Source organism: Lactuca virosa, chromosome 4, assembly GCF_052849685.1.
Source record: "Lactuca virosa cultivar CGN04683 chromosome 4, Lactuca_virosa_CGN04683_v6, whole genome shotgun sequence".
In the NCBI taxonomy this organism is placed as follows: Eukaryota; Viridiplantae; Streptophyta; class Magnoliopsida; order Asterales; family Asteraceae; genus Lactuca; species Lactuca virosa.
The window spans coordinates 59,892,606-59,914,051 of NC_136429.1; the positions used below are offsets into that span (position 1 = coordinate 59,892,606).

The following is a 21,446-nucleotide window of genomic DNA, read 5'->3' on the forward strand; positions in this document are numbered from 1 at the left end:
TTTCGACACATGCCCCTCGTACGCGCATCATACTCCGAAGTTACGCCCATCGTACTCCGATGATTCAACCTATAAATAGAGGCGATGATCACCCCAAAAATGCACACCTTTCCCATTCTTTCTCTCTCAATTACCTCTCTTAGCCCCTCCCATTCCGTAGCACTTCCCAAGTGCTAGAGGCAAGTCCCGAAGCGCCAGAAGGCTCCGAGAAGAAGAGCTTTCGGCTCAGAAGTTCCGCCCCCGTAGAGCCCGACTCCTAGCTAAACCCCCTTGTAAGTAAGTTATGCTTACCTTACTTTAAGTATAGCTTATGTTTAAGTTCATTATCGTTATTATGAACCTATAAACAATATATGTGCTAAGTATTATAAATTATACAAAGTGTTATTATAATACCTTTTAACTGTTCGCGGTACGGAGAATCTAGTTTGAAGGGCCGCATAGGGTTGTTGGATTTTAGAACAGCTTAAATGCCAAAATGGTCTTGCCCTCCGGTGTTTCATGTCTGGCCCCTGTCTGTACATAATAGTTGAAAAGTATTGTTTAACACTTATATAATACAAGAAAAACAATATTGCTCGTACCTTGAGTTAATCTACACTAATAATTAGTCGCAATAAATATTAGACTAAAATATAGTGATAATGATACTAGGTTTCGTCGAAGGAAAAATAAAATTGTTAGAAACGAAGCGCTGCCCGAGTTTGGAGTCATCACTTTAACAAGTGAGTACAAAGTTACTTTCATCTTACACATAGATATGAAGTATTTAATATAAATTACGTGCTATGTGTGCATATTATTGTTTACATGATATCTATGCTGGATGAACAAGATATACATGTTTTATTCAATTTAAAATGTATATGTATTTTATACCTATAATTATGATGGGTAGATGATATAGATGATGAAATAAATGATGAGAGACCTCGATGTTTAAGCGGATCAAATCATTTAGCGGTGTATAAATGACGACCACAGACTATTTTAGACAGTCTAGTGGAACACTGGCAGACTCGCAACCTGTAGGTGTTTTTGAACTACGTGTTCACCAGGTGTACTCCATCTCTCTCATGGTTGCCTTATTGACATATATTGTTGAGGAATCCCCAAAGCAGTGTTGTCCATCCCGATGAAAATCATTAGGCTAGGTCCCCTAATTTAGATGCTTTAGGGACAAAAAGTGGGGATAAGGGAAATGGGTAATCGGGTTGATTGATTTGATGAAAATTAATAAACTTAATTATTGTGGGTTGAAAACTCTATGTGCTCACCAGGATCCTAAGCCCGACCCACTTAGTTTCTTGTATTACATGTAGTGGCCATAGAGCACATGAGTGATGATCTGATGAGAGATCAATGGATTATAGGCCATTAGAATAATAGATGTTGTAAGGCCTGTACTATTTCTGTTTATGCTTATGTATTGTATTGACAATGACATCCCAACATTTTTAATATAATGAAAACACACTTCTTCAGAAATGCTTTGATAAATTACTTATCATATTTTGGGAACAAATTCCGCAACATATTTCTTCAAAATGATACTCTAGTTTTCAAATAAAGCATAAACAAATCGGTCTTTTCTGACTGAGAAAATAAGGATGTCACAGGTGACCCCTATTTTAGTACGCTATACTGACCGAACTGGCTCCATACCCTGTAAAGATTTTGAAAAGAGGCCCCTAAAAGGCTAATTTTCATTTCCTTACATACATGGGAGATGAGGTGAGGGAGGGAAGCCCTCGTAGCAAAGCATGTATGGGTTGGTGTTCCGAAGCAGGGACCAATACTATATATGCACCTATTCTAAGGGTCTATTAGAGCCTTAGAACACTGTTATAAAAAGTTCTAATAGGGTCCTATCTCTTAGTTGCAAAAAGACGGAATGTCTGAAGGCAACGTGGTCATAAAATTTGTTTTAAGAAAGATTGATAACTTAAACATATTTATTATTTATTAGAATTTAGAAGGGCAAATAAAAATGCTTAGAGTTAGAGCCTTAAAGGTAGTGTCTTATTGATACATATTTTTGGGCTTGAGAATGGTGGGTTTTGAGCGAATCAAATAATTTGCGTTTTGACTAAATTGGGTCCGATATTAAACCGGGCCAAGTAACAAAAATGGTATTTAATCGGTCTTGAACCAAATCAAAAAAGCTGGTTCTTAGTCAGGCTGATCATGAGCATTTTGTTTAGATAAAATTATAAATATAAAAATTATAACCCTTAAATGTTTATTTAATACGGTTATAAAGTATCAATTTTGTCATGAATTCACAATCAAATTATTGTCGAAAGTCCAAAAATTGCTTATTTCGAAGTAATATGAAGCATGCCCTATAGTGGCGAATCCAGGATTCAAAGTCAAGGGTGTCCAACTTAATTCATAATAAAACTAACATGTTGAAAAAGTTTAGTTATAGATTCGGTTCGGGTTGAGACAGGTAGTGGCGAATCTACAACAAATTTTTATATTTTAAAAATATTTTATAAATTCGTTGTTATAATGTCAAAAATTCAACATAGCTAAAAAATAATATCCTACCTCGAATTTTCATATTTTATAAATGATTTATATGTTCGTTGTTGTTAATTTTATCTAATGCATATTTCATTAAAAAATATATAATAAAGAGAATCAAATTCAAGTTATTTGATAGTTTTAACACAAATCACAAATGTAGCTATTATAAATACAAAATAAAGAAATTAACAAAATATAAGATATTCCAACAATTTGGTAAAAAAAACCATGCTTGTCCAACCGATTTACTCACTAGAAACAATGTGCTTCCATTATTTATATATTTTTATTCTCTAGTACATCTATAGTCTAGACAAGACCCTAATTTGTGTCTTCCCCATAACCCACTGTATGTTTTCTTTCTGCAATACAAACCCACCCACAACACAAGAAAAGAAAGAAATACTTACAAGTTACTCAAGAGTCAAAGAACAACAACAGAACAAAGGAAAAAGAGGCGAGACGACTTAGGCGCTGAGAAAAGTAGCAGAGGGCGGAGAAGAGGGGCAGAGCTGTCGATGGCCAGATGGTGGCGGTGGGTTCTTCAATATTTATGATCTCTATTATTACAATTTTATGAGATCACAAATTCAAAATATATCCATAACTTACATCTATTATCTGTTGGAGATTTGTTTATTTTTGTTAACCATCTTAACATTAATTAGCTTCCTCTTCTCTTATTTTTTTAGTGCAAAATGATATATCAAATCTGTAAAAAATATTGGTTTTGTTTGTTGCTTTTCCATTATTCGGGTGTCCCTCTTATAATCACAAGGGTGTCCAATTGGAAATTATAATATAATTTGTAGAAGGAAAATCTGAACAAATGGTGTCCATGGATACCCTTGATCATAACGTAGGCTCGCCTCTGGTGCCCTAGCCCCATTTAGGTTGCGTTTAGTTACGGAAAAACAATTTCTATTTTTCGTTTTTCGTTTTCCCTTTTCGGTTTTCGTTTTTCGTTTTCAGTTTTCATTGGAAAATTTAGAAAACGCGTTTAGTTAAAACATATTCATTTTTCATTTTTAGTTTTAGAAAATTAGAAAACACGTTTAGATGTGTATATTTCTATCGGTTTTCATTTTTAGAAAATGGTAGCGGTGGTAGGGTGAGGGTGGGGCAGGGGCGGGGGGCAGTGGTGGGGTCGATGATGGCGACGGTGGTGGTGGTGGTGGCAACGGTAGTGGTGGCGGCTACAATTGTGGCAGAGGTGGTGATGGCGGCGACGACAGTGGTGGTAATGCTGGTGATGGGGGTAATGGTGGTGATGGTAGGTCGGTGATTGTGGTAGTGGTGTTGAGTGTGTGTATTCGTACGTGTGTGTTTATAGGGGTGGGGGTGGGGGTGGATGTGTGTGTGTGTGTGTGGGTTTGGCTGTGTGTATATGGGTGTGGGTGTGGGTGTGTGTGTGTCTGTGGAGGTGGGTGTGAGTGTGTGGGGGTGTGTATGTGAGTGTGTGTGTTTGTGTGTTTGTGGCTGTGGGTGTGGGTGTGTGTGTGTGGGTGGGTGGGTGTGGTTGTGTGTTTATGGGTGTGGGTGTGGGTGTGGGTGTGGGTGTTTGTGGGTGTGTGTTTGTGTGTGTGTGTGTGTGGATGTATGTTTGTGGGTGTAGGTGTGGGTGTGTGTGTGTGTGTGTTTGTTTGTGGGGGTAAGTGTGAGTGTGTGGTTGTGTGTGTGTGTGTGGGGAGGGGGGGGGGTGGTCGGGTGCGTGTGTGTTTGTGGGGGTGGGCTTGAGAGTGGGTAGGTAGGGGTGTCGTGGGTTGGGGGTGTTAAGGTGGGGGTAGATAGAGGTGGGAGTGGTGTGTGTTTATATTTTAGAAAAAATTTGGAATTAGAAAAATGTGGAAAACAATTATTATTGAGTTTCCAAAAATTTTCAACTTCTTCGTAATTTTAGTAAACGGAAAATTTTCATTTTCTGTAAAATTTTTAGAAAAATAGACGAATTAAACGTGTTTTCAAAATTTCATTTTTTCTTGGAAATTTTTTTCGAAAAACGACCAATTTTTCCACAACTAAATGTAACCTTAGCCTTTCTAGGTGCGATGACTCGCTATCGAATTTCGTTGTTATTCGAAAAATTTGTTATAGTATTTTTTTGCAACATGCTTTTCTTGCATCGGTTGACATTCTGATAAAATAAATGCTCATAAATATCTATGTTTTGTTGCATGATAATATTTTGACAACATGGTAGGTTTGTGAGGACCCCGACCGAAGGTTGAAACTGAAAATTTCCAAAATTAGATTGATTTGATACCATTTTTTTTGGAAGAACTACAAACAAAATATGGAATACGAAAATCTTAAAGTTACCCAAAAAAATTGAGACGAGATTACGAAAGTTAAAGTCAAGATCACAATCTCTAGAAGTCAAGACACATAGTTTATCAAGAATTGGTGATTCAAGATCGTTTTTTAAATGTGTTATATTACTAAATGAAATCAAAACTATTTATACAACTAAGAGAGGCTCAATGGTCAACAATGGCCTAAAATTCGTTTCCTAAGTCCTAACCACTACAATCAAGTAATTTATTAGTTATTTATAACCTGTCCCGACAACTAAATTCTAAACCAATAAGGATGACCCGTCATAGGTTGGGCCTTCCACAAGTTGTCTTAAATCACAACAAAATACCTTATTGAAGTTTGTAAGATTGGAACTTGATACCACTATATTTTAAGAGTATTTAAATCTCAAATGATTAGTATTTATATCATGGTGATACATCCGTACATGCATTAACGTTAACTACACTAGTTATCAAACACAAGTCATAACAACAAAATGCAAAGAACGACAATGGACATATCTTGGTACTTGGTAGTGTTAATTTCTTGTAACACATATAAATAAAGATGATGGCGATAATTATACATACACATTTTGCATCAAAATCCAATACAAACATCGATCTCAACACAAATGTTCTCATACATGAAAGCTTTCCTTCTTGTGTTTCTTCTTCCATGGAACTACTTGCTTAAATCCTTCATATATCGCTGTCTGTACAAACACAACACAAATCACAAAACCATTAATCATAAGGCATAACACATAACTAACAAATTACTTTCTTTTTGTTCAAGGACGAAATATGTGAGTAACAATATAACTGAGGGACTAAAAATGAAAATGTTTGCTAACTAGTAACTAGTGGCGTACATCCCCTGCTGCTGCCACTTGCCAGCGATTATGATTGACGTTTCATAATCTGAAACTTACTCTTTTAAAGGGGTCCACTTCACCATTATTTGGACCGGGTCTACTTTATAGAATCAAATCGAACCGGGCAAGTAAAACTCGGGACTCAAATGTCTAAAGTATAAACTACAAAATACAAATGTCCGCTAATTATGTTTAAACTTTAGTTTAAATCAAAAGAATGAAACGTTTTACAACTAATCATTCCCTACCTAATCATGCACTAACTGCTTTTTTTTACTAATTAAACATAAAAATCAAACCTTTTTATTTACTTATTTATTATCACATCTTTATTAGAAATATTTTTATTTTTTCTACAGCTCGACTTTCATGCAATGTCTACTTGTACGTCATGCAGTAAACGTTGTACATAGAAAAATAGAACTGTGTCTGTATTGCTTACCCAAAAGTGTGACCTGGTGAGTTTTGACAGGCTTGAATTTCTTCTCATCCTTTTCCCTTTCTTCTCCAAAAAAACTGTGTCCATTGAATACACTGAAGATGGTGAAATTACAAAACTATCCTTCACATCCTTAGGTTTATGGCTTCCCCTTAACCTGAAGGATCCAAAAAGACCTCTACCAACCTTCTGCTGTTCTTGTTTGTCGCCAGCTGGAAGCAGCAGCTGATGTCCACCGCCGGAGCTATCGTCGGTGGGACTCCAACCACCGCTACAGTTACTGTCAAATGAACCTTGTCTTTGCCCTTTACGACGTCGTTCCCTCGCGAATCTGAAGGAAGACGATGAAAATATGGATTTGCCATTGCCAGCGCCACCGGTATCTCCTGGACCGTCGAGGACGGTGGTGGGTGAGGGTGTTTTTGTAATAATGTTGGATTCTACCATTGTTAGTCTTGGAGGAAGCTCCAGGCATCTGTTGACGGCGGTGGTGGTGGTGTGGAGGATGAGGTCGGTGCAAGGTCGGGGCTTACCTGGCTGTTCTTCCCACCGGAAGGGAACGGAAGCTGAGGTTTGAAGCGGTGGCGTTAGCATACCAGATGGTTCAGGGAGGCGTGGTAGTGCCATGGAAAAGAGCTGGAGCTTTGGTATAGAGATCGGGTCGGATTCTACATCGGATCCCATTCTCTCTTTCTCTCTCTTTAGAATTGAATGAAATGGAAAGGGAAGAAGAAGAAAGGGTGTGTATTATAGGGGGTTGTTGGGTCTGTAAGTCATGTATGTCAATGAAAAAACACCACCGAGTCACGTGACTCGTGCGTGACAACTTCATGACCATGTGTTTATTTTTGGAAAGTTTTGTTGATATTAAGTGATATATTACTTTTTTTTTTTTTTTTTTTTTTAGTTTCGATATCTGTTTCCATATATTGTTTATTTTCCATGAACACTTTATAACTGAATCGATCTTTACCAAAACTAAAATTCGAAAAAGCAAACGTTGCGTGATATTCTAAATTAGTTTCTGTTATTTATTATTCTATTTAAAATAAATAAAATTCTCATTTTTATTCAAAACTCAAGAGTGATGATTTTCGAATGATGTAGAGGGAATTCATGCATTGCATTTGGACCTTTTTTCATGCATAAAGTTGGCAGAAATAAGCATAAAATTTAAATTAAAGATGTGAAATATTCTGAAATCCAAATTAAAAGCATTCTTGATTTAAACTAAAGGAAATAAAAGAGAAAAAAGGAAAAGTCTTGGCTGTATAAGAAGTCTATTCTCATTTATTTATTGACTTTCTTGTTTTCAGCGAGTATAAAAACACACAAAATAATAATATTCAAATATACTAAATAATATTATTTTCTTTTGGTTTTTAAATGTGTCGCAAACGGTTCTTTTTTCGTCATGATTTACATAGAATAATCGACAAAGTACAATAATTTGCTTATAAAAACAACACGGAATGGATGTTATTTGACTATAACATAGATTTCTGTAATAATGAGTTTATTATATTCATGAATACATGTTTTAAACTGAAAGCACGCTCAATTTAAAATGATCGAAAAACGTTGAATTATAAATAATAACAAAGGTCAAACATAAAGAGAAGCTTTTTATTCCACCTCTGCTATCTTGTCGCACATCACCTACAAACTTGTTTTTCAGTATGTAGTTGCATACTCTACCACCAAAAAATATTGCCAATTGCAATCTTGCTACATGGAAACAATGGTTGCTCAAAGAGTCCATGGCACCAATGCCACCATTGCTTTATTACAACAATCATAGAAAAAGGGTGGGGGATCATTGTTCATATTGTGAAAAAGGGGGAGGTTGATGTGAGGGGGTGGTGGTGGGCACAAAAGCAATGTGATAATCATTTAAAATTAAATTAAACAAAATTTTTTTGTAAAAATAAGATAAGTGTAATATAGTCATGTTACACCAAACAATAGACCCATAAAACATGTGTCGTACCCTGTCGAAACAGTAAAGAAGTTGAGAGGACTTGATCCTAACCCGACCCTTTTAATTATCATGCAGTGTCATGTCAACCCGTTTATTTTTTTAGAGTTCGTGTCGGGTTTCAGGTTAGGATTATGCTTTGAATGTGTCGTATCATGTGAGATTAAAACATTAAACATATTGCAAAAGTAGAAGTTGGGTATGCGGAAAGGAAAAAGAAAAAAACTGGAACAAGGTGTAGTTGGGAGGCGGGCGGAATGACTAAATTTATTGTAAGTTTAGAGGGAAAATGGAAAGAGTAGAAGTTGGGAGGGGGTCATGAGGAGGATGGAATGAGAGGGATTGTGTAGTTTGGGAGAGAACGGAAAAACCGAAAATGAAGTTTTGACCTAGACGGCCAAGTCGTTTTCATATTACAAAATGACTCAATCCAAGCGACGACGCTTCTATGAAGACGACAACGTCTGTCGGTGTTCTTATGCGACAGAATGACTAAGGCTAATATTAGTGAAGATTGGCCATGACGTGATGGAAATCATCGGATTCGAATTGAAGAACCACATGTACGATCAAACATTGAGAGCAAGACTAACATGAATTTCAAGAAACTAGAAGAGATGTCAGTGAATATTTATGTAACAAATTTCCCGAAAACTATGATTCTAAAGGATTTATGGAGATTATGTGAACGACATGGTGCAGTGGCCGATGTATATATTCCTCGGAAGTTGTCGAAGCTTGGCAAACGATTTGCTTTTGTAAGGTTTCTGAAATCTAAAGAATATGCACATGTTATTGATGATCTTAACCGCGTCTGGATTGGAAGTTATCATGTATGTAAGAACCCAAAATTTAGAGAGATTTGACTTTTAGTAAAATATTGTAGCATCCTGTTTCGAGAAGTTCTTATTTCGGGATTATGGACAATAAATGGATCAAGTGAAGGACTTGGGCTTCAAGGAATAGGGTTTAGACCCCATTGGATGTGGATAATATTGGTTATGTGATCCAAGCTCTTGGTTTGTGTTTTGGAGTCAAATGGTAAATTGGGAAAAACAATGTTTCGGTCTTCTTTCGTGAATTAAGAAGTTTAGTTCAGTATGTGTTGAGTCAAAAGTAATTAGATAGGATTGTGGGGCTCTTTAATACCTTTCCTTGCATATAAAGAACGCCGAAAATGGAGTTGAAACAAAGAATTATGGCTGTTTGAAGATAAGCTGGAAAAGAGAGTCTAGCAGTACGTTGGGCGTACACTAGGTAGTACGTTGGGCGTACTAGGCTGAAGGGGACGCGTTTTTAGGGTGTTACGCTGGGTGTAACTTATGGTACACTAGGCGTACCGCCGTAGTGATAAAACCCTAATTTCGTGGCTATGAGCCCTATTTAAGGACTCTAACCCCTTGGAGTCATTCCTAACATCAGCCTCCACCCTCTTGAGCCTCCAAATCGAATCCCTAGCCCCCTAGAGCAAATCTTTAGCCTTTTTATGTGTTTTGGGTGCATTTTGGAAGAAACAGAAGTCCAAGCTTGTTGATTGTTGAAGCTCAAGCTTATGGATACAGAGTCTACATTGCTTTTCGCAACTCCAGAAGGTATAAAGCTTGGAACTTGATGAATGTTTTCATTGGATCTTGCTAGTTCTTAAGTTGTTATGCGTTTTGTGATGGGTTTTATAGATTACAATAACTATGCGCTTGCGGAATTTCACTTAACATTTAAGGGCACATGCAACCTAAAGGATCTATGTCTTTAACACTTTGAATGTAACATGCTATGAACAACAAAATAATTTAACCGTAATGAACCTAGTATAATCAAATAGAATAATTAGGGTTACATACATTTGATTTGTTGTAGTAAACGAAGCACTTCAAACTCCTTATAGAAAAACCTTGGAAAGCAAGCACCAGAATTCTCGTGCCTCTAATGGCAAACCCTAGAAACCCTAGAATGAAGAGAATAGAGAGAAGAGAGGTATAATTTTCGTTCCTAAGCCTAATGGGAAGAGCATGAACGAAATTGAGGCTATAAGGGGTCCTATTTATAGTTTAGGTAACTTAGGGACAAAGCAAGATTTGAATAATTAAATAATAGATTTAATCTCTATTTAAATCCTTTCCTTATTTGCATCTAGGAGGCTTCTGGAAACCCTAAGGAGGCTCCAAAAACCGTCCACCCCGTGGATGATATAATATATTAATATATTATATTAATAGATTATTTATCTCTCTTTCTCCTAATATCATTTCTAGTTATATCTGGTTATGAGGGAAACCCAAAAGGAACTTTGCTAATAATTCAAGATTATACTAATTTAGTTATTGGCTTAGACACCTAATCCAACAGTCTCCTACTTGGATAATTCTAAAACTAAATTACGGGCATAACTTCTAAATTAAACAGCAAAGTGTGCTTTCCAAAGCGACTTCTGAACTCTGATCCGACCAGACATTGGTCCTAAGATAAGTGATCAAATATTCCTTCGTTCTGCAAGATGTCGTATGGACGTGAGACATGGATCATAATCAATATCATAGTCTAAGATTATGTTTCCCGATTTCTGATTTATAACGACTAGATTCAGACTACTAATTGAACACATCAATTCAGTCCGGCAAGGCCTTACAAATGAATGTCAACATCAAATCATCAAAGGGCCCAAAGATATCGCTTTTCCTGTTAGGGAAAAAGGAACAGATAAATTTCGACTCATATGTTTGTATCTTTTACTCACCAAATCATGCATGATACTACGTTTTATAACATCACGTTACTGATGCGTTTACATAACACCAATGCACAACCGGCTTGTAAATTACAACTCATATATCTTCGCTTTAAGAATATAAGATATTATCATCTCAGAATTACTCGTGATAGAATCTATGAAGTAATTCTTTGAGCGTGGGTTTATCCAATACTCTAAATCCCCATTTACTAAGAATTCATGAACATTGTAGCAATCTTATTGCAATGTCTAATCTCCATAGACAATCTACAATTCAATTCATGACAGTCTTGATTCACTACTTACTTCCAAAAGTATGAGCGACTGTAGAATTCGAATAATCAAATTATTCAGGAAGTAAAACATGCTAAGTGAAACAAAATAATAAACTAATTAACTATGGTCTCAAACATATTGAATATAAATAATCTCTATTAATTAATCACCATAATAATTACGACTTTATTCATTGTATAATGTTTCGAGCAATCAACCAACCACTTGGATTAAACAACATCAATCATGCATGTTATGAACATGCATACTATGCATCTCTATGGTCCTTCCTTTGTGAACAGATCAACTGGACATTATTCCAATGATGCTCCTTTCACAATTCCAAATTCTTGTCATTGTCTAAAATATATTGGAATTCCAACCTTACATGCATTGACCTTCCGTGATGTCGAGGCTTCAAAGTCACATAGACTGAGCCAACAATATTACAGCATGTTCCATTGGAACTTTGTTACTAGAAACAATTACATGGTAATGAAGTTTCAAATTCAAGGTACACTCCTTGAATACTCCTCTTCCATTAAAGTTTCCAATCCACATGTAGACTTAATAATCAACTCCCATTATGGAAACATTTCCATATTCTCATATGACCATAAATTTTTAACTAAGAATCATCTCAATCTAAAACATGTCACTATGTTCCTCCCAAACAATACCATACTTCCAACTGTCCACAAGCAACCAATCTTTAATAAACCTCAAACTGTTCTTAACAGTTGTTTAACAACTCCAGTCACACAAAAATTCTAATCCTTTTTCCCTTCAATGTGGAAATATCATAATAAGTAAATATTATAGCACATGCAATCGATCCTATATCTAAAGCATATGGGACTCGATTCATTATATCTGATATCTGTTCAATTTCTTGCTAGAATATTTCCATATATGGAATTTCCTATGTTGAACCATTTCAACATGATATTCATATAACATATGACTAAGTTCTATCAAATTATATGATCTAAACTTTTACAATCGAAACAAAGTATGAATGCACTCTCCCTTAAGTCTATCATAGCGAAACAATTCCCAAACCTTGCAATTTGCAAATTGAAAACTTTGTTCCCTACGAACAGTATATGCAATACTAACATAACAGTTATGCTCCCACTAGCTTTGACATGTACCCAGAAGTCAACTGGACTTCTAGAAATCAATACTCTTGACTTCCTTACTGAAGTACATATTTTTATTACGCGATGTTTCAATAAGTTTCCTACTAGACTTCTTAAGCTTATACACTTTCATTGGATAACTTATTTGTGTGTTTAAACCCTTTCAAAACTTATAGATATATGTCTTGAAAGTTCAAACAATTTCTTGTCATTCCTCACAATTCAGAATATGAAAAGGGATGCAGTAATCATATTATGAATTTGAGAATGCAATTAACACAGCCAATATCCATATTGATCTTAGCGAAAGTGTTTCTTCATAATCATCCTCATGAATTAGAGCGAAAACTTTGCCACCTAGATTTTATGGTGCATACGTTCTTATCCATGTGAATCTATCATTTCCAACCTACAATCATAAGACAAGGTTTAGGACAAAACCAAATTCAAATTTAGCTTTCCTTTCATGGGCTGAACTTCACTATTCTAAATTTATTACCCTCTGGTAGCACAAGGGCCTACCAATGCTTCCGTGTTGTTAAGAAACTCACCCATATTGATCAATGTACTTTCACTGACCAATGTGCTTTGCTTTTGCAGTTAAATGAAAAAACATAGAACTCATAATCATTGCCAACTCAACTGGAAGGTGCATAGAAATAAGAATGTGTCAATCAAACACAACTGGTTATCAACCTCAGGTCGCGTGCTAGTGATAACTAAAAGGTTTATTGTCGGTTGACTCTTGAAACTCTCAAGATCAATACAACTCCACTGACTTCTTGACATATGAGTTTTTCTCTCAAGGAACATTTCTTGACGAGCTAAAACAAATATTCAAAGCTTCGTGTGGATTCCCGACAAGAAAACACTTCATAAAATTGGTATTAGTTTATCTTTTGTTTTGAAAAAAACATAACAACTCCAATTCTAATTGTGCTAGAGTAAGAAACCATTATTACTCTACATTTCACAAGGTGTTGTCAACCTACTTAGTATAAAATAAGTTTCAAGACATGATTTGTAGTAATTAGAGCATGGCTCTAAAACTTGATTGGAAACAAAGTATTACTCGTCTCTTAATTGAACCATTTCAACAATATTCGACTCCTCTTCTTAGTCATACAATTGCACTAAGCTGTTCTTCAAGGATCAATTGTGATATAGTTCAATAATCATTAAGATGATCATAAAACATGATGCTAAAGTATTTTTCCTTTCCTTTCAGATTGGAGAAACTTTTATCTTTCTACCTAATCGATTCTTCTATTCGTTCTGCTACCTTAGAATCTTTTCAAAGTATTAGAATTATGCTTAATCTTATAAACACAACCATATTTACTGAAACATCAGTAAATCATGACGAATAGAATTATCGTCCTTTGTGGTGGATCTGAATAGTCCATATGAACATGTTACAGATCCATCAATCCTTCACTTGACTCACATAAACATGTGATCAATGAATTAGATATAATTTTCCAATGAACAAGATTCTCATACACTATACAATGCGAATTGTACAACACCAATTATCTGTCCAGTTGGTGATGAGAATTCTTTTCACTTGGTCAATTATGACTATACCACACGCGATAAGAATCAAATCCACAATTAATATTACTACTATTAGAAATGTAATCAACACTTTCATAAATGACATTTTCAACGAAGTGTAAAAAAGGCAACTAGATAAACCAAAATTTCATTTTTTTTATTAAAAATAAATGAAAAATTGGAACTTGTTCTTACAACGCATAAAATGAAAAACTATGTTTCTAGACATTTACTAAGAGTAATATCAATATATTAAATTATCCTAACTCCTAAGTAGTAGCTCCAAATTCTAATCATCGAACCATGTGACTGAAGTCCATTTCTCATGATCAGATTTAGCTCACCTTGTTCAAGCTTCCTTTTTTCTCTTAGTTTCATTAATACCATCAAAATGTGAACATCACATCATGTATTAAGAGTCTATGAATAAGGAAAAAACAGAGTTAAATAATGGATGTACCTGAAGTAGAGTCATTCAAATTGACTTTATCATTTCTAAGATCTTTTAGGTACTTTGGGCAGCTTCACAACCAATGTCCCTTCAATTGGCAATAGAAACAAATGGAATCTTTGGGGTTAACATATGGAATGATCCCAGAACTAGCTTTTCTCTTTACCATATGATCAAACGGTTTGATCTTGGATGACCCCTTTTCCATTGGGAAGAGAAATCTTTTTAGACCACCATTGTCACCATTGTCACCATTGTCAATGTCCATGGAAACCTTGGAATTAGACCCAATACGAATCTCTTCTTTAGATGTGCTCTTAAGCATTTTTGCTTCAGCAACAATCAACATTTGGGTCAGATCAACTAGGGCCATGTTGATATTCCTCATATAAAAGTTTTGGAAGTAAAAGAATAATCAATTTAATGGCTTGCCTCCTTGGGAAACCGACACCCATTCTATCCAATTTGTCAATGTACGATTTCCCTTTTCTAGAACATACACACATACAAAATTTCCATCTTGATGTTTAAAAGCCAATAAGGTTAGAGTAGTTTCGTATCTTTTATCTTGAGAAAAAGGTGACGTAGGGAGAGTCGTTGGAGGGGGAGGTGGAAGAGTTGAAGAGAGATGATGTTCACTTCCATCATTTCCTAAGAAAGAGAAAACAATTTCACATTGACTTGAAATTGGAAGACCAAGATGAGGAAAAACATTTCCATGAGAATGAGAAAGACCATTTTTTATCTTCATAAGACATCTAAAAGTAGGAATGGAGAGAATTCAAGTTAGTTGATTTTAATCCTTAATTATTAACCTAAAAATAAATTAAGGCTAGGATCCATATTTTCGATTCAAACTTTGAAGAGGGATGTCGTAATCAAATTCGAATCTGTTTTAGGTATGTAAGACTTTTACCAATTTCAATCTTATAAAACTCCTAGATCTTTCGAGATTCATTGAATATTATCAATGACATGTTTAATCTTTGATTATGCTCTCACTTTTGTGTCTGGGATGCCGAGGATCACAAATGAGATGTGAATAACCATGCAAACCTGCTTGACAACCTTGATGTCATTCATCATCTCACGTTGATGTGCCGGTTAACCACATACGCTCCATCAACAATGATAATTTTCAAGATTCCCATCATATCTCTTTATAGTCCCTATTAGTGTGCCGGTTAACCAAACACGCTCCACTAACGGCATATAATACATGATGTGCATTTTTCATGGATTAGCATACTTTTCACATTTATCCTAAAGTAACTATGAGTGGGATTTTATAAAGGTTTAGTTACTTTATATCATTATACTTATTAATGAGATTACGCCCTATCAAATCCGTTTGACTAACAACCCTCCACCATACAAAAGAGTGGTGGGTAAGAATGAATATCCAATGACGGTCATTTTATAGGCCGCTTCCTTAAACTCCCTTTATAGTATGGCTTCATGAATGAGGTGTACTAGCGATTTGACTGACTTGTCTTATACATATAATATCTTAAACTTTTAATTATATATAGTATAAGATGTATTTTAAAACATTTAAAAAATACAAGATTTAATCTTTTAATTATAAATTAAACTTTTAATTTAATTAAGTTTAAACCAATTTATGGATTTAATATTTTTTTAATTAATCATTTAATTAAATTAATAACAAGATCCATAAGGATAATATCAATTAATCTTATAATCAATAATTATCTAGTCGAAGGATATCTCTTAACATTTAGGGTTTTATTTAATTGTCTAATATAAACAAATTTCGGTTTTGGCAGATAGTATAAGAGATAACTACTAAATAACAACAATATAAATCAAATTAGGAAAGAAAATCAGAAAATTCTGAATTTACTGTGCTCACGTCATGAGCATTAAATCTCATGTCGTGAGATCAATCTCACAGAAAACAAAATTATGAATTTTACTGTGCTCACGGCGTGAGATCAGTCTGATAGAAAAAAATTGTTTTGTTCAAGTTTATCCTATGTACAAACAATGTTAGACATACCAAGTCTCTGCTACTACCGACGGGTTTTATAGATTACAATAACTATATGCTTGCGGAATTTCACTTAACATTTAAGGGCACATGCAACCTAAATGATCTATGTCTTTAACACTTTCATGTAACATGCTATGAACAACAAAATAATTTGAACCCTAATGAACACCTAGTATAATCAAATAGAATAATTAGGGTTACATACCTTTGATTTTATTGTAGTAAACAAATCACTTCAAACTATAGAAAACCTTGGAAATCAAGCACCAGAAATCTCGTGCCTCTAATGGCTCACACCCAAAACCCTAGAATGAAGAGTAGAGAGAGAGAAGAGAGGTATACTTTTCGTTTCTAAGCCTTATAGGAAGAGCATGAACGAAATTGAGGCTATAAGGGGTGCTATTTATAGTTTAGGTAACTTAGGGACAAAGCAAGATTTGAATAATTAAATAATAGATTTAATCCCTATTTAAATCATTTCCTTATTTGCATCTAGGAGGCTTTTGGAAACCCTAAGGAGGCTCCCAAAACCGTCCACCCCTTGGATGATTCTAGTTGCTTATTTTGTTCAACTATTGAACAATTACAATTCACCCCTTGCACCTTTAGTTAATTCCATTTAATCCCAAATTAATTCCAGATTAATTCAGATTAATAATTAATTAATTATAATTGATTTTTTATTAATTTATTAATCATATAAAATAACAAATCAATTATATAACAATTGATCTCAAGTTAATTTATTAATTACATAATAAATTGACATATCACTTATCTTTTTCAAATTAATATATTAATCACATAATGAATTAATAGATTATTTATCTCTCTTTCTCCTAATATCATTTCTAGCTATTTCTGGTTATGAGGACAACCCAAAAGGAACTTTGCTAATAATTCAAGATTATACTAATTTATTTATTGGCTTAGACACCTAATCCAACATTTTGGTCCCAAAATCTTAGTGTTCATGAGTATGGCTTACTCTAAACCATAAGAGCTGTCATTTCAGACGTTTTTGAGTATTAGGAATCATAAAAATGTGGTCTTGGTCCCTTTCTTCCCTCCATGCAAGAGTTATGGTGCTTGGGCTTGTGTTTGAAGTTATGGTTTTGATTTATGGACCACTACTAGTCATGGAAAATTATAAAGTTGGAAACTTTATGACATAGAATGATATTTGGGGCTAGATATGAGCTTTGGACGTGGTATCTTAATGAAATAAGCACTTAATAGAGAAAAAAGGAACCAACTGAGTACATTAAGCGTACCTGGTGGTACATTGCGCGCACCTGGTTGATGCCCCGTAACTTGGCCAAAGGATTACTACGCTAGGTGTAGTGACTGAGTATGCAGGGCGTACTCAGTCTGTGTTGATCCTCTTTGAGTTTTTGACTTTTTGAATTTTGACCTTTGACCAAGAATTTGACCAAGTTTGACTTAGGGGCATTTTGGGTATTTTGAGTAATAGTTTGAGTTTAGGTCACTGTTTATTGTATAGGTGACCAGTAGAGTCAACAGTGGGAGCAGTGATCTGTTCAGCTACATTTCGGACTGTGAGGTGGGATTTTCTCACTGTACTTGTGGGTCGCAGGCACCAATGCCGACCCATTAGCTTATGTATCCTGGTATATATGACGTTGCTATGTTGTAGTGATATGTTAGATCTGCATGATTATCTGTTTGTTGGTTATATGTTTATCTGTTGCATATATCGACATAGTATGGTTGGGTTGAGGTTGTAGTGCTCTGTGCTGTAAGCCAAAAAACCTGAGAGCAATCCATTCATGGGCTGTGGTCCGGGTAAGGGTAATCCAGAATCATGGGTTGTGGATCGGGTAAAAGGCAATCCAGAATCATGTTGTAGGCTCGGGGGCAATCCAGTCTTATGTTGTGAGCCTGGTGTGCATGAATTATATATGTATTGTTGTGTGGGGTACTTTGTGGTAACTCACTAAGCTTTGGCTTAAAGTTTGATTGTTATGGTTTCAGGTACTTCAGAGGACAGGGTCAAGGAGAAGGCTTGATCGTGCACATCCTTTGTATTTTATGATATTTGATTTTAGGATACTCTGGTTCACGATTATAACTTTTGGAAATTATGTTTTGTAAACATTTATGGTCTTTGGCTTGGTTTTGAAAATGAAAATTTTACCTTGATTTTTGGGAGGTTGCAAATATTGACCAAAATGGGAAAATTGTCATTTATGAGAATTTGGTAAGCTTATGAAGTTGTGACTTCATGAAATTGTCCAATATGAGTTTAAGTCACTAAGATAAGGTTATATGAGTAAGTTCATGGGAAGAAATTCAAGGGAAGATGCATTTTGGCCAAAAGGGTAAAATGAGAAATTTTATGTTTTAGGTCAAGTTTGTGACTTAATAGATTAAGACCATTATTACGTTAGTGAGAAGTGACTTAACAAGATTTTAGAATGTATCCCCACCTTCGCATAGATATAAAGATTCTAGAAACGGGTATAAGACGAATGAGAGATGAAGGTTAGAATATTGGAAGAAAAACATCCCGAAGCTGGAATGGAATCAGCTAAGGGGCTGCTGTCAAGCAGCCACCGCGACATGGTGAAGGTCTTGCCACAGCGTGGTGACAGTGACGGTGATTCGGTCAAGGAGTCTCGTTGTAAGAGGAAGGAAATGTAGTTTTTCGCGGTGTGGTATTATGGGGGTACCACGACACGGTAGGCAAAGTAGGTTGCTATGGGAGATTAGCAGCACGAATCGGCAAGAGGCTTGATACGACTTAAGAGTGTGCACCACAACACGTTAGCGTCATGATCGCGACGCGGTGTCGAGACTGATTATATATCAACTAGGTTCATTCTCGTCAAATGCAACCCCAAACCCTTTATAACCATGCTCCTGTGATTTAGATGCTCAATAAGGGTCAAGTGGCGATATTGAGTGTTTATGACATGGATTGTACATTGAAAGATCCTAAGGCCTTGAGAAAAGAAGATGAATCAAGGTGCATCAGTTGAAGAATGGAGCCAAGGGTAGTTAGTCTTCACTAACTAACAAGATGAGTTATAATTCTCACTCTCTCTCTTTAGATAATGTATATATATATATATATATATATATATATATATATATATATATATATATATATATATATATATAATCGGTCTTGGTGGGGATTAATCGGGGACCCTATATTATTAATAAAATATTAAAATTAATCAAAGATTAATATATCTTAAGAAAATCAAGTACTTCAAAATTAGAAAATAAGAAGATTTGTAATTTGAAAATACGAAAATATGAAACATTTTGATATAATATTTGAAAACTTTGGAGTAAACAAAATGATATTTTGAAATTTTTTTTTTGAATTTTTTGAGTTTTTTTTGACTTTTGTTGATCGATTAATCCCTCCAATACCGATTAATCCCTAATTTCTGATAAACACCCCTAATCCCAGTCGGTTGGAGAACGCCGATCGATTAATCCACGATTAATCCTGATTTCTGCAACCTTGATATATATATATATATATATATATATATATATATATATATATATATATATATATATATATATATATATATATATATATATATGTGTGTGTGTGTGTGTATGTGTGTTGGGTTTTGAGGCACTAAATGAATGCTCTCAAGCTATTAGATGAAGATAGATTATAAATATATGTTTGAAATCATGTATCATAACATATACATATATTTAGAGTATGCAAGAGGTATACGCTTGAAATAATTGTATCAGAGCATGTACGTATACCTAGGGTATGTTTGGTTAGATGAGAAGGGTATTTGTTAAATACCTAAGAGATGGTAGAAAGAGGTAGAATATTATAATATGCATTATAATCATATAAATGAGTAAGTATGTAAGTGAAGATGTTAGTGGCATTGTGTAGAATACCTATGTGCATGAGATGAAGATAGAGATTAAGTACTTAATGAGTTAAGTACTAGATGAGTATTAGAAGATCTCTTGATGAGATAAATAGATAGAATGTCCATGTGATAAGTATTATGTAAGATAGATTTTGAGAAGAGTATAAAGATGATTTCCTTCGGGAATAAGACTATGATTCCTTTGGGGATGCAGATAGATGATTCCTGCGGGAATGAGATTGTGGTGGTTAGAAGAGGTATATGAAGGGTTCCATGAGTGGAACAAGATTGGAGAGTTCTATTAAGAACTTACATATAATCAATGAGGGATTAAGAGTAATGAATTTGTGAGGGGTTAAAGAGAAGAAGAATGGTTAATGATCCACGAGGGATTAAAAGATAAGGGAGTAAGTCCATATGAGTATACTTGGTAACATTACTGGGATGTTGTTTCCTTTATATGACAAATGAGATAATGAGAAGTTGAGAATAGAGGGGTGAGTGTGAGAAAGTACGAGAAGGCATGCTAAGAGTATGAGGTCTAAGAAGAGCATATGTAGGGTATGAGAAAGGCAGAGAGATGTGATGAGATAAGAGTAAGGGATAAGAAAAGAAATGAAGTTGGAAGAGTACGAGAGAGTTAAAGATAAAGAATAACAAAGCATGAGAAGGATGGATATGAGACGATGTGAAATGAAGATAAAGTATGTGTAGAGTATAAGATGAGCTTGAGAAGAGGCTAAGAAAGTGTATTAGATAAGAAGACAAGATATGAGAAGAAGAGAAAAGGATAAAGTAAGGGGTGAGATGAGCAGAAAAGTATGTAAAGAGGAAGAGTAGTTGAATAAGCTAAGAGAAAGATGAGATTAGATTTCTAGAGTGTGTAAAGAAAGAAAGACAAGAAGAAGAATATGATAACATGAAAACAAATAGAATGTAACTCACCAGACATTGTTGCCTAATATTATAGAGATGTTTCATGTTTGCAGGTTCAGGTAGCAGTTGTTGTATGTGAGAAGATAGGAGCACGAGAACTTAGACTATATTGTTATTTTAGTTGTATTTTTATTTGTTTCTTTAATTTGTATTTATGTTTTATTGTAAACCCGAAACTAACCCTGGGATATAAATTGTTTGATTTAATAAAATTCCCCAAATTTTTAGTAGAAACTCTGATAATTCCCTAGAATAAATATTTAATTAGATGTTAGAAAACTTGGGTCATTACAATGTATATGCTTCATGGGCTTAGTTCAATAGAAAAGATGAT

General features: G+C 34.8%; 1 protein-coding gene across 1 annotated transcript; it reads right to left on the reverse strand.

Moving 5' to 3' along the window:
- Nucleotides 1–5,327: 5,327 nt before the first annotated feature.
- Nucleotides 5,328–6,896, reverse strand: LOC145104675 (uncharacterized protein At4g00950-like). The gene is made up of 2 exons (XM_079041881.1): nucleotides 6,150–6,896; nucleotides 5,328–5,545 (listed from the first exon to the last, which is right to left on the reverse strand). The coding sequence occupies exons 1-2, from the start codon at nucleotides 6,828–6,830 to the stop codon at nucleotides 5,471–5,473; spliced, it is 756 nt and encodes a 251-aa protein (XP_078898007.1). The 5' UTR covers nucleotides 6,831–6,896; the 3' UTR covers nucleotides 5,328–5,470.
- Nucleotides 6,897–21,446: the final 14,550 nt, after the last annotated feature.

What these genes read in the sequence shown, in the direction of transcription:
- LOC145104675 (XM_079041881.1), bottom strand. Translation starts at nt 6,830, where the DNA reads ATGGGATCCGATGTAGAATCCGACCCGATCTCTATACCAAAGCTCCAG. An exon ending in TCACCAGGTCACACTTTTGG is followed by an intron (nt 5,546 to 6,149) that starts GTAAGCAATACA and finishes GTGTTTGTACAG; the next exon opens with ACAGCGATATATGAAGGATT.